This window comes from Rissa tridactyla, chromosome 14, assembly GCF_028500815.1.
Source record: "Rissa tridactyla isolate bRisTri1 chromosome 14, bRisTri1.patW.cur.20221130, whole genome shotgun sequence".
NCBI classification, from domain to species: domain Eukaryota; kingdom Metazoa; phylum Chordata; class Aves; order Charadriiformes; family Laridae; genus Rissa; species Rissa tridactyla.
The window spans coordinates 7506148-7520311 of NC_071479.1; the positions used below are offsets into that span (position 1 = coordinate 7506148).

Consider the following 14164-nt stretch of genomic DNA (forward strand, 5'->3'; position numbering starts at 1 on the left):
CCAGCCTGCAATGCATGAGGAAGTGCTTCTTACTTACCACTCCTGTCCCAATGCATTTTTCTCATATGCCTAAAGCAAATGAACTTTCTTCCCTCTCTACCGTACTGTTGTTGTTCTCTCTGAAAGCCTCACCTTCAGTCCGCAACTCAAACCCTTTCCCATGCTATATTTCTTCTTGCTGCAACTGTTTTAGATAAGCAGATCAAGAGTGGGTGTAGAAACAGGGCAGAAGTCCAAGGCAGAGTTCCTTATAACAACACAGTTTGACTTGGAAGCAGCTCTTGCCATGAGTGTGCAGTCTCAAAGGGAAAGATCTTAGCAAAAAATAGCTTATCAGCTCACTCCCTTCTCAAAAAAAACCAAACCCAACATTTCAGCCTATCTGGGGAGTTGTGAAGAATTGCCACAATGCAACGTAAGCCGGGTTCACAGGGCACCAACACAACCACCACAGTGGAGTCTCTCCTGTGCTGCTCAGAGCTGTTTTAGCCAATTAAACCCATCTAACATCACTTCCCTTTCTCTGCTCTGAAGCCTCTGCTGGACTCTCTGCTTCATTCAGGCCTGTGCCCACCTCTGCTAGTCATGTTTCTGCGTGTTGTGTTCAACCATTTACAGAGCTCTTCTCACCATAGGTCCCAGGGTACCTCGGGATCCTTTAGGGCCTTGGTTCCCCTTCGGCCCCTCCTTCCCTGGAGATCCAGTCTCGCCGAGCTGCCCCTGGTAGCCCTTGCTGCCCTGCAGAGCAAAAGCACTGACGTTAATGTAGGACAAAACTGCTTCTACAGATAAATGTCAAAGATGAACAAAGAAAGAGAGATCCAGAGGAGGAGACGTTATCAACGGGAGATGTTCCTACCTTCTGGCCAGGCTTGCCCTTTTCCCCTTGTTTTCCTGGTTTCCCTTCTGGTCCCTAGGAAAGCAAAAAAAACTGTTGGAATGGGAAAGCAAAGAAATCCCATCCCAACCAGCCACTCCCAGGCCACTTCCCTGGTACAGGCAACCCTGACAGTGTCCTCACCCATCCTGTCCTATTCCCATGGGAGCCAACAAGAGACTTGGAAGTCATGAAGTTAACGCCAGAATTCACAGGTACTGCAGCTGGAGCATGGCTGAGTTGGTTCTTGAGCTGCTCCAACACATGGAGAAGGAAATCTCATTGCTTAAAGGTGGAAAGAGCTCTGTGCCCAGTTGACTATAGGACAACATGGCTGAAAGGTGAAATTTTTCATCTTCAGATCACATTTCAAAAACCAGGCGAGTGATAGAAAACTGCCATCTGATGTGCCCATCTGTCCTCAAGGATGAACAAGAGGGATCTCAGAAGTGCTCCTTGAAGACAGCACCCATTGAACTGAAAAACGGTACCTACCCAGCCACGGCGACAGAAAGGGCTGAAATGTGGAAAACACGTTTACCCTGCCCCCGCCCCCCAAATGTTTCCACTGGTCTGCAGACAGAGCTGCCATCTCTGCACTGCTGAGGTACACAGTTGTATCTTTTACCATCAACTATAGCACTGAACTGGGTATCAGTACTTTTCCTCTGGTTTCAGGATACGAGCAGTGGAACCCTTGCCTCAACAGCAATTCTCCTTATTTTTACCTTGTAAAAACAGGCAGCAGTTTAATTTTCCGCCTACCTGCCACGCACAGCTTTCTGCTCACTGTGCAAAAACCTTCCCTCTATTTGTCGTATTATCGCTGCAACACACAACACATCAAACTGCCAATATACGGAGCAGGCATCTAGGAATGGAGTGGGATGCAAAGCTTCAAGCGGGAGCCACAGCGACGAGGGACAGAAATGCTGGCCTGCTTTGTGCACCGAGGGGGGGTACCTCGCACGCAGCAGGACTGCCACCCTTCCTTGCACCCACACAGCAGAAATTAGCTGTGATGAGCAACTAAGTACAGCACGCTCTCCTTAGGGAGCCCAGGGAGCTCATTTTTTCAGTGTTTGACCCCGTTGGCTGCAAGGCAGGCAACATATTTTGGATCTGACAGAAAGAAGCAAAAGTATCACTGAAGAAAATAATTCATGCTTTTTGGCAGTTGCGACAAACTTTTCAACAGCATCTACGCGCCCGCACAGCATCTCTCCCTGCCAGTTAAGAAGGTATAATTTTCACCACCGTTGAGGCTGCAGAAAAGTATCAGTCTCAGATGAACAAAAGGAACTTATAAAGCTAGCCGTATCGGAGGGTTTTCACTCTGATCTGAAACATGGGCCTCCCAAGTGCCTGCTCTTAACACAAAGGAGCGATTCAGACTACGTACAGCCCTAAAGAATTGTGCCAGTTCTTCACTGCCCCAAAGGGAATGGCTCCATTTTACCCAAGACAAGCATTTCAAGAGCCCACCTTGCCAACGCCGTTAGAGCTTCACAAAGGACAGGTCCCCGCCGAGGAGTGCACAGCTCCTGTTCTGTTGTCTCTTCCATACAGCTTGAGGTTTTTGGTTGCTATTTTTTGCTGCCCCTTTCCAAGACATCACTCTTGGCATTATTTTCCCACAGACGCTGAGCAGCCGCAATACGCGATGAATTGAGGGTGCCAAGCCTCCAGCATCACCCATGTGATTTACGCTTTTGACAGGAGCACACAGAAATCCTCACTGATGAAAGCATCAGCCTGGGAAATGGCCATCCCCATCCAGCTCTGCAGGTAGCTCACCCATGGACCTGGTACCACGTCCCTTGACTTCTCCACTTACTGGTTGTGATGCGTGTAGTGAAGCAGCAACGATGCTCACGGGGTCTGTTCTGCAGTGATACCCTGATGCTTAGTGGCTTGAAAATTTGGAGAGCAAATAGTGGAATCACTCACCAAAGTTTACTGTCAAAACAAGACATGAACAAATAAAGACACAACTAGGATTTCTAATTAGTTGCATAGTGGTTTTCCACCAGTATCCCTAGACTATGCACCAAGATCTTTTGGAAGCACGGGAGAAAGCCTGTTTTAAACTAAATCTGTTCCTGGCCCCAGTGATGGCCAAGCCCTTGATCTTCTCCAGCAGAGTTGTTTTGCGCACTCAGATGTGCTCCTGAATTGCTGTGCTGTAGCAGCTCTTGAAACAAATACTTGCATGTTACGGTTCCATCCCTGGGATGAGGATGCCTTGCTCTGTCTGTAAAAAACGCAGACACCAGTGCATTGATGAGATGTACCCTCTTATCATTGTGCAGAGAAGATGGACCCCGTTCCCAGGGGAGGTCACGGGGATCTCACAGCTAATTCAGAAGAGTTTGAAGTGCAGCCTGGTTCCCCTCACCTGGATACATCTCCCATGGAAGCAAAGACTGAAACTTGCTTCTACCCTGCACTGGGAAATGTCTTTGCTTTTTGAGAAGAAAGGTTCAGGCCTTCATCTGAGAAAGAAAATTTCCACACCGCTCCTAAAATCCGGCAGCATTCAAGTTCATGCTTGCACCCGCAATCATGAAGTACAGGTATAGGGTTAGAGTCATCTGAGAGAGGGAAAAACCAGAAGCATAAACCCAACTTTAACAGTCCAAGAGCTGCTCACACAAATAAACTTGATCCACAGAAGACCATGCTGTGTTCAGACAGGGTCTCAGCTTTCGCTGGGTTCCTTCAGCTTGTCTTTCCCTATTGGTGGAGTCCCAACACAGATATGGGCTCTGATAAACTGCCTGTAATGGCTTTTCCCCTTATGACGCATTAGGCTCATTGAGCAGGGATGTTCATCTACTCCAGAAGGCTCTCCTGGGTCCTCCTCCAGCTGGGGTGCGGCTCCTTCTTCATTGCTGGAGAAAAAAAAATTGGCAGCATCTCCAACTCTTGTCAGTGATAGTGAGACCAGCTGTCACTCCCAGTAAACCACGGGGATCTTCCTTTGAGCCTCCCTCGCTGCTGTTAGCTCTTGTCTGCCAGTTAAAAGCTTTGCTGGTATAAATAAACGGGTCAAACTGTGCTGGCGACACCATCAGCAACAACGTGGCTTGGATCTTGCAGCCTGAGTCACCTCCTTGAACGGAGTAAGCCCTATCAGCAAAGGATATTTCTGTGCTCTACCAGCACGCTTTCTAGGACTTTGGCCAGCAGAGCTCTGCTGGTGAGCGGGAAGCCTACCATATGTCTGATTTTCCTGGATGTGCTTTCTCCAACTGCGTAGGAATTTTGCCCGTATGAATTTAGAGGCAGTTCAACACTTGTCTGGGGTTCCCAGATATGCAATATCTCTGCTTGTGATGTTCCAGATGTGGTTGCCATTTGTTGCAATCATGGATGCTCACGGGGCACATACGGAGTGGTTTGCGTTCCCGGTTCCCAGAAATCACCGCATTGTCACATGCCACATGTCATACAACCAATAACAAGCCCAGCAGCAACTTTAGTAGCCTTCAAAAAAGGTCAGATTCTTTTTCTCTCCATTCTTCTGACTCATCTGCCCAGGGACGGAAAAATCAGGGTCAGAACAGGGTGGGGGGAAAAAGATAAAAATAAAATTCAGCGAGAACGTAACTTTACCCAGGGTCTCCAAAGTACCTCAGGAACCTCTTCGTTCCTTTTTCACTGCAAAGTTCCTTGGGTTCCTACTCCCTTTAGCAGAGATGGTAATGAGGGGTAGAAAATGTACAAAAGCCTATACATAAGAATAATTAATTCCAAGTTCTTTTTGCTGGATTCAAATCAGTTGGGTTAGTGTGCCAAGGCACTAAACACTTGATGCTTTTATTCTTGGGGTTTGTACACATTTTGTTGTATGCTTTGGGTTTCTGGTTTACTGAGAAAACAAATCTTCTTTCCAAGCTTCTTCCATGAGCGGGATTATTTTTAAATGGTGATTTCTTTTTATATACTGCACTCTTCACTAGAGAAGCATATCAGTACCTCCGGAAGATGATGGTATTTGTGACCAGGGATGGTGGAAAGCAGCGGTTTCAAGAAGTTGCATGCCTTCAGGTATTCCCAAATACCCAAGGAAAGCAAAAAAAATATCATCTTAGATCTGGAATGTTTAACATTTCATTGTCAGCTTCAGTAAGGACCCAATTTTCTACGTTTTTTTTTAGTATGGCCTTAGATATTCCCCTAAGGAAAAAGCTGGATGGTTTATTTTCCAATGCAAATTAATTAATTTTTAAGGAAAAAAGAGGCTTTCAGCTGCTGATGGCCTTGGCAGCAAAATCAGGTCTCTTGCATGGCACAGCAGTAACGTTTATTGAGCGCAAATAGATGAGCAGCCTGGCTTTAAATTCTCAAGACATCAACAGTTGCAATCTATGTTACGACAACAACATCCAGAAAAACAAAATAAGGAAGTTGAATGAACTGCAGAGAGATATGCCCCAAATGGAGCCAAACAACAAACAGCGTTACAATCCAGACCCAAACTTCCCCCACATTCAGTGATGCTCTGCTACACGCAATGGGTCCAGGGAGATGGTTACCGAGACGTGACTCACCGTCCTGGTTTGACTCAAGGGGAACGGTGGCTCCTGGCACTTCAGAGGACACAAATGTCCCTGCCTTGCTCGCAGACTTACAGCACAGCACAGGAGGGAAGCTCTACGAGGGCAGAGTACTGATGAGAGAGCTTCCCCAAGCCTGTCTCAGGCAGTTCATGATTACTCTGGACTGTTGTGGAGCAGGACCATATTTTCAAATTTTTTCGGGTGTCATTGAGTGAAGGTCTGAGGTCACTCCTCCCTACCAAAAATGAAGCAGGAAGAAATAGAACCACCAGAAGGCAGCTACTGAGTAAAGAAAAGAGAGCGCCAATGGTGATGGCAAAAAAACGGTGATAGTTTGAGGCACTGGATGTAGAAAGGGCAGAAAAGCTAAAGCAGCAATATAGGTAGGAAGCATAAGACATAGGATGACCGTGCCCATATTGTTCAGGGCCCAGCCAGCGAGCTCGTTTAAAGGGAAATGAAAAAGCCCCATATCATTTCCTACTGCTCAGCAATGTCTCCATATGAGAACCTCTACTTAATAAACTTTGATCGAGAGAAGCCTCCCCCCATGGAGGACAGTTCACAAGCACTCAGGAAATTAGTGGGATTATTGGGGCCGGGCATTTGAAGACATAAATGTTTCAGATTTATAAGAAACACATTTCATAATCACTCTGCCTCGCAGTAGTTTGGAAGGGGAGGAGACAGGGCAGCAGCTCCTGAATGAGTATGGGGGAAGAAGAAAGACTCAACTGTTCTCGAGAAGAAAGACCCGATTGTACTGTGAGGTTCAGAGGGCTTCACTGGGATCACTGGGAAGCAACGGGCTCTTGGCCTGCTCGTGGAAACCCGAGTGGTGAGTGCAGGTAGAGCTGGCTGGCTGAAGTCAAAGAAAAAGTGAGATGGGGAAATCCTATAAAAAGATCTTGGATGGAAAGACTACAGCTAGCATCACTATGACTTTCTTTTCAGCTGAGTTCCTCAGCTTAAAATGGGGAATCCAAACCAAAATCCTGTATCCCAAACTCTCTCCTTCAGTACAAGTTCCTATCTGCACGCAGATGTTGCTCTGAAATATGCCGCTTTTGGTTTTGTGGATAAGGAGATCTATTTAACTTGGGTTTTCTAAGCAATCACAGTGTAAGGCATCAAAGAGAATCATGTACAGAGCAGTGCTGTGTGCTCTGAGCTGGTCTGGTTTGGTCTATAGCCCTGAACCGCCACTAATTTGTTGTTTTGGGGAAAATCCCCTTTCCCCCCCACTCTTTGCCTCTATTTCCTCATCTCTAAGGAAGCTCAGGAGACAAAAGTGCCACCAAAAAGCTTGATGGGTGGGTGGGAAGTGCAGGATAAGTGCAAGCCCTCATCCTTACTGAGCTGTGAAGCTTTCAGACACCATGACACCAAAAGGCTCCAAAGAATTAGCCAGAGTTGGAAGCTGACAACTGGGAAGAAAGGAATAAACAGAGCACTTGGGCAGCATAACTCTGATTTACGCTAATGAGCACTACTTGTGCTCTTTGTTTCCTCCCCCAAACACCAAGGGTTAATATCTTCCTTTTGAAGGACACAGATGCCCTGGGGTTGTGGAAGAGGAGGGGAATGAAATCCTCTCTTGCAATAAGGAGGGGAATCTTGGAGTAACTGCACAAAAAGTGCGTCTCCTTCGTCTGAGTCAGGAAAGAAAACATGCCAAGTCAATGGGATTTATTTCAAATTCTGGCTCATTTCTACTCCTATTAACTCTAAACGAAGACCAGCTGGGATCAGCCTGCCTTCCCGAGCAGAGGGAGACCAGGCAGAGCTGGCCGACTTCACCGCGAGGGCCAACGGCCCCTCGGCTGCCGGAGAGAAACCTTGGTCGCTGCAAGACGCAGTTCCCTGGGGACTGGGAGACCTCTGTGATTCCCTGAGGGATTCCCAGGGCTTGCAGGCAACCCTGGTCCACTCCAAAGGTTTCAGCGGATTTGGTGGGCCAAGCCACAGATACCAGAATATCAGACAAGGGGGGAAAAATCCATACAATAAAATCTCCCAAACAACAAAATCCAGTGTGTACCTCTCCATAAAATGGGATGTAAAGATTTACACAGAAGAGGCTGAACCTGGGACCATCAGCGACGCACTGATTATTAAAGCAAAAGGAGAAGTGGATTGCAGCTGAGGGCAGAGCTGCCCAGGGACGATGACGTTTCTTCTAGATGGGGAAGGGGAGAGACCTGTGGGTACAGCTATGCAGAGGCTCTCGCCCTGACCCTTGCTTCGGCCCTATTCAAAGCAAAGAGCTTAAGCATGTTTGACTGCGTTCCTGAGCAACTTTATTCCCCTTTAAGTTTTGATGCAAGGCAAATACCTGCTTATGGCTTTGCTGGATGTCGGTCCACGCGAGTAATGATACTCCAAGGCTGTTACACAATCACACACCACGGCCGAGCACAAGCACCTTTATAGAAACTGGGCTCCAGTATAGGATCTGGCCCTGCTGATGTAGCGGCTACTGGGAAGGATGGGCTGCAGGGCAGGAAAAGCATGTCCTGTTGTGTCCTCTCCTCCCGTGCAGAAGATGTAGCTGTGGCTTGGGATGTGGCTCACGCAGAAGCCCAGGAGATGCTCAGCTCTGCAGCAAAGGGCCCGTGCCCTTGGATGAGCAGAGCTGTCTCATGGAAACATCTGCAGAGATGTGCCAGGTCCGTGGGCCAATACAGCCCAATCCGAGGCATGGCACAGGAACGGGCCTGGGGAGCTCCCGGTTCCCTTCTGCCTCTGCCACTGACCCACCTCCCGCATCACCCTGGGCAAGTCACTTTGTGCCTCTGCTGCTAATACATTATTCAAGGGCAAGATCAGGAGTAGTAACTATTTCCTTCTCTAAGGGTGTGAAGAGCTCGCTGTTACCACTGGCAAGCTGCTGGGGCTGTCACAGCCCTCCCCTGCACGCTGAGCCCAGTATTCTCCATTCCTTCCATTGCTCAGTCGGAGGGTAACCCCACGCCCTCCAGTTGAGGGAATTTAAGAAACTTCTTTCAAGTAAGAGCTCCACAGACAGTCTGTAGACCAGGGCATGAAAAACAGCTTTTCCAGGAAAAAACAGCTCAGCACATTATCAAAAAAAGCATAGACAGCAGAGATTAAAACCAGAAGTGACTCCAGGATTGTCCTTCAGCAGCCTCAGTGTTTTCGGGGAGCTGGATGCCATGTAACTGGTGTGGGGTTGCCAGCTGTTGCTGAGCTCATGTGTTGGGAGTGAATGGCTGGATTCAGCGACAGCAGAGCAAGGCGCTTTGTTGCAGAAAATCTTTGAATTGTGTTTTCAATGGCAGGAAACAGAAAAGAACAAAGAGCAAAAAACCACTCTGGGACAAATTCTGCTGTAAGTGATGTTTGGACAACTTGGTAATAGAGCAGAGTGTCGGATGAGAATGAGCTCTTGCCCTACCCTGGTATTACAGAGCCCAGAAACCAGCTCCATCTCAGCTGTGACCGCAGCGGGACGCTTCTGGAGCGACTCTGCTAGCTGAGAGCAGAAGGTCCAGCCTGGCCAGCAAGTCCACCTTCCACTTCAGGACTGTAGCCTGTAGACGATGGAGAAACAAGAACACGATGGGAAGGATGCTGTCCTCAGGACACCATCCAATGCTGCGCCTGTGGAGCTACTGCCGCTCTGGGGAGCGACGTGGCTGAGACCGCAGCACTGGAGCCAAGAGCCACGAGTTCACTGAGCGCTCTGTACTGGCCTAGAGAGTGGCTTTATCCTTTTGAAAAACACTGCAAGTTCCCTCAAAAAACCTTCTCAGATCTCCACCCCAGCTCAGCTCCGTCACTCTACCCTCTTGGAAAGCAAACAAAAGGACTTTGGACCTTGTCGCATCAGAGCAAAGGGATTTACCAGCCCTGAGAGCTCTTTTGGTCTGCTGGTGCACATCTGCACCATGCAGCAGGGCCGGCACATGCAGCCAGATCTTCTCTGATGTAATTGTTTATGGCGATTTATACCATTGGAGCGTCTGGCTCAAAGATTTCCGAGTCCTGACGTGGCTTGAATGACAGCGCAGATAGGATTTCAGGTTAAAAAGGAAGTGGAAAAAGAAAAGAACTGGGCTCCCAGTTTTGCTGAACAACGAGGGATTTTCTTGTTTCAGAGCATGTTGTATTTCATTACCTACAGGCTCTCCAATTGCTTTCCTGGAACTGTAAAAACCTCGCTATCAGATGTCTGCCTTGTATGACAACCAGCACATTACGAAAACCACAGCGCACAGCTACGGAGAGCAGCTGGAAACCCACCACCTCCCTCCTGCCAACTGGCTTGGGCCTTTCGTACAGCCACCGGCGGATCAGTTGTCCTCCAAGGGAAGAGCTGAAATGCTGTATTTTCTGCAGTCGGAGAGGAGATGCAGCAGAGAGGAGCGCTTTGAGGGGTTCTGCCCTCAGGGACCACTTGTCTGTGTCCGGGTTGACAGTTGCATACCAGTGACTTCAACCTTTGACTCATCATCCTCTGTTGCAAAGAGGAGGATCAACTGGCAGCTGGATCCTTCGTAAACGTTCATCACTCTCCAACAATGTTGTTTGGATATTTCAGGCGCTGTGGCATTATCCCCTCATACAATGACAGGTTGGCAAATAAATTGGCTTTTTATTTTGGCAAACTAGACCGTGACACTTGCGTTGCTGATGCATGCCTTGCCAGGGTTTGACACGCCGTTGTATCTTCCAGTCTCCCCACAAACCGCAGAGACATATCGTTGTCCTGCCTTGCCCGTATGGAAAGTCTGGATCTCCAGTGGACAACTCCTGCTCTCACTCCTCGCACTGTTGACCCCAGGATCTGCGGCTCCAGCCAGACTCTGAACGGAGATGCCCAAACAGTCCCTGGTGCTCTGCCAGGGAAGAGAGGTTGTCAACTGCTCACTGCTCAGACACACCAACCAGAGGTCAAAGGACCAAGTCCAAAGGACAGTCAAGGTCAAGAGAAGGCAAGAAGTCTGTTTTACAGGAGGATGGAAACCTCTGGGAGGAGATAATATGTGAGACAGCAGCTCAGGAAAGGTGCACGCCTCTGATGCGATTTTTGAAATCTCAAGTGGATCTTTGACTCGGCTGTGTGTTAGTTAGTGGTTCAGGTGCTCCGATTTCTCTCTTAGGACCAGAGGGACAACTGGCCCACCCCTCTGCTGAGCAAGAACTGGAATTGAACGGAGCAGTGTGAACTTGGACAAAGTGACCAAAAGATAGAGGATACTCGTGTATCTCAGCTCCAGCTGCCTCGAGCCCTGCCAGCCACAGCTGTGAGACTCACAGACCATCTCAGTTGCCAGGTTTGTTTGCTGAAATCCACTGGCTTTGAAACATGTACAAACTACCCCTGGAGACTCGGCTGGGGCCTCCCTGCTGCTTTTGTTTGAGATTTAAAACCACAGTGGAAACCGGTTTTCAGATATGTTAATAGTGGAAATCGCTGAGCCAAGTTAAAGCTAACAATCTTTGAAAACTCTTTCTTGAGCACCGAGGGAAGTTTGTTGTGCTCAGTTGGTAATGTTGTATCAGCATCGGGATGGCTTTCTGGAAAATAAAACCTTGCTCAGTAAAGCCAGACGTGTCCCTGCTGTAGGCATCAATCGCTGGGAGAACGTCTCTCTCCTGCATGATCCAGAAGGGCAGCACAGACCCTTTATGCTTCCTCCAGCTTTAGTAGGTGGTGAAGGTGCTCCAGCACATCCCTTCTTCTGATGAAGGTGCTCCAGCACATCCCTTCTTCTGCTGCCTCCCAGGGAGCTCTATGACTGTGCAGATGGAAGAACTGCTAACCTCTTTCCATCCCTTGTGCTGGCCGATTGCCATGTGGTGTGTGAGCTCGTACGTGCCCTGCCAAGTTCCCCAGCTTCTACCTGCTCTGCGGCTACACAGGGCGCTGCCAGCACCAGGCCTTTGCCCCAGGCCACTATGTGCAAAATGGGCTGAAAATGTACCAGCAATAAAGCCAGATAATTTCAGAGCAGTCAGGCGCCTCATTTCCTACTTCTGTCAAGAGGACACTTGATACTAAAATGTCACGTTCCTTTAGACGTAAGCAAAATAGAGATTAAGACTAAACACATCCTCAGTGTTAAGGAAAAATCTTCAAGAAGTGGTGTAGCTGGAAGGACTTGTGATGAAAAGGGTTTTTCCAGAGGCTGTCGCTGCTCGTGGAGGACATGTCTTTGTGCGTCCCCTCTAGTGCCGAGGCAGCGTGGAACACAGGACCAAGCCAAGGCATGGGAGAAGCTTGTCTCTATGTCCATGACTGCAGATGGGCATCAGCTTCCTCAAGCTAAAATGAATCTCTTCCAGAAGCAGAAGATGAGCTCCACACTCCCAGATGGAGGTCAGTTTGTTGGCACAAGTAACTGGACAGGTCCTTGTCTGTGTGTCTCTCCCACTAACGGCACCGAAGCGTCAACATCTCCCCTGTCCCCTTTGCAGATGAGCAGGATATCCCAGCAATATTGGAGCAGAAGCACACATCTTTAGCCCAGGGAAAAGTCAGTGGATCCAGGCAGGAATGCAGTGAATCATGGATACAAGGACTCCTGGGTGTCACACCAGGAGAGATCAAATGAAGATGCAATAGCTAAAGACGAAGTTCTCTTTAAAACCATCTAAACTGAGTATTGGACAGTGTGACGTTATCACATTAGATGTATTAAAACCATATGCAACATGCGTAATGTGTAAACACGCAGTATCTGCAGCACACCCAAAGCCAACACGCCTCCTCCCTGCAATGCACACCTTCCCCAGGCAATTTCCATGCCACCCTACAAATCCCGGACAGGAGTTTGTCACAGTGCAACCCTGGCGTTTGCCCTTGGGTGAAAACCTTCGGGACTTTTCCCTGACAAGGTTGGTGTTATCTTTGTCCAGCAGCCTCAAAAACCTCTGCCCATCGTACAGCTTCGTGACGGGCTGTTCCTGCGGTGGCTTTTGTGGCACGTCTTGCAGAGGGTGGGTTGACTTGATTTTCCAGCTTCCAACCCTCAGTGGAAAAGGGATACAAATCCCTAGGGATTTGTATCTCTGAGCTGTGAACTTTAACTTGGCAGAAATCTAAGGACGATCCCACAAATATTTGTATATTTTCTCCACGGGAAGGTAGGCTAAAAGTCTCAAAATAAAAACGGGAAGAGAAAACTTATTTGTGCTTCTATCAGAGGACTTCCATCTTCAAATTCCCTCATCGAGCACAGGAACATCGGCCTATGCATTAGGTAACGGCAGGCGTTTGGCAGGGGAGGCAGTGCTATCTGGAGCCTACATGGGTCTCAAAGTCTGCTTGAGTTTAGACATAAGGATATACAAAGGAGCATATTAAAATAGTAGATGGAAATATAGCACTCTGCAGTAAAAAAAAACAAAAGGGAGTGATTATGAGCAGGAATCTTGGCTCTATTGGCTCTTTTTTTTTAAATAAAACAGAAAACGGCATCATGTTCCCAGGGACATGCTGGCAAACAGCAGGGACAGAGTCTGAGAGACTCTATATTTTATACTCTATAACTTAATATGGCTTTTGCATGATTTTAGTATTTTTATTGGTTCTTAAAACATGCACAATATAAACACGTGAAGCAGCCAGAAGTCCAGCACACGGAGGGCCGGGTGCCGAGGGCAGCCGTCTGGCCGTGCCAGCCTGCAGCTGGGAGGGAGCGGGGGATAGTGGGGACCACCCCTCGCCCCTGGTACGGTCCTAATCCTGCAGAGCTCCCTGTGGGCACAGGGGGCTGTGGCCAAGGGTAGCCTTATTTGGGGCAGGACTACAGCCTCATTCTGCACATTTATGGTGCTGCACCACAGTATTAAGCCAATGTTTCCACTTTCTAGACAAGTCCGTGCTCAAATCCCAACCTCAGCCCAAAAATAACATAAATCCAGACCCTTTGCTGCTTCCATCCCCTCACACCCTTCTCCCTGCCCTCCTTTTAGCCAGCCACAATGTCACCAAAGGGAAAAACAACGTGCTTTAACATCAAGCATCTGCCCAGCGCCCAGAGGTACCTGCCCACTCTGCTGCCTCCCGCCCATCCTGGGCAGGGATTCCAGAGCTGCCATCAAACTTGGTTAAACTTGGGCTACTCATTCCTTCTGACATGCCGGAGCTGCTCACGTACCTCCCAGAGACGTGGGGTAGGAAATGGTGTATTTTCCGGCTGCATGAGGAACAAGACTGGTGCTACAGGTGAGCATGGCTGCTGCGGCCAGGCTGGCTGCATCCTGACTCAACCGGGCACCGCTTCGCAGAGCGAGCCTCGCGCGTCCACGCTCCTGACAACTTTGATCCACAACAATAACTACAACGAATACATCATGTCCTCAAGCTGATAAACTCCATGTTTTGAGCAGAAGGGCCTGACACGGCAGGCAGAACAGCCCACTGGGGCACTGGGCAGAGTGATGCTCCATCTGGCACCACTGAAGGAGCCCCAGGCCAGACCCTGCGCTGCTCCTCTGGCCCCACAGCTCTCACCTAGGAGCCAGAATTGTTTTTTCTTTCTAATTTCTTCTATTTGTTTTCTATATGTAAGGAGAAACCTTAGAAGGGAAAACCAGAAGTAAGCAAGTAATCATCAAACAGAAGTGAGAGAAGGCAAAAGCTGGCCATTTCCAAACTCCAGGCCAACGCCAGCTGTGGCAGCCAGTGGAAGCTCAGCTCCTCGCAGCCTCTGCACATCCCTCTAATACCCTGCGAGGTGGTCCATTTTAC

The 14164-nt window shown here is 48.6% G+C and overlaps 1 protein-coding gene across 1 annotated transcript in view; it reads right to left on the reverse strand.

Annotated features, from left to right (window-relative positions):
* Positions 1-14164, reverse strand: part of COL27A1 (collagen type XXVII alpha 1 chain) — a 161223-nt gene that overhangs the window by 22220 nt on the left and 124839 nt on the right. Inside the window, exons 38-39 of the mRNA XM_054221069.1 lie at positions 860-913; positions 631-738 (exon numbers count right to left, since the gene is read on the reverse strand). Coding sequence (XP_054077044.1) covers positions 631-738; positions 860-913 — 162 coding nt within the window. The remainder of the gene's footprint in view (positions 1-630; positions 739-859; positions 914-14164) is intronic.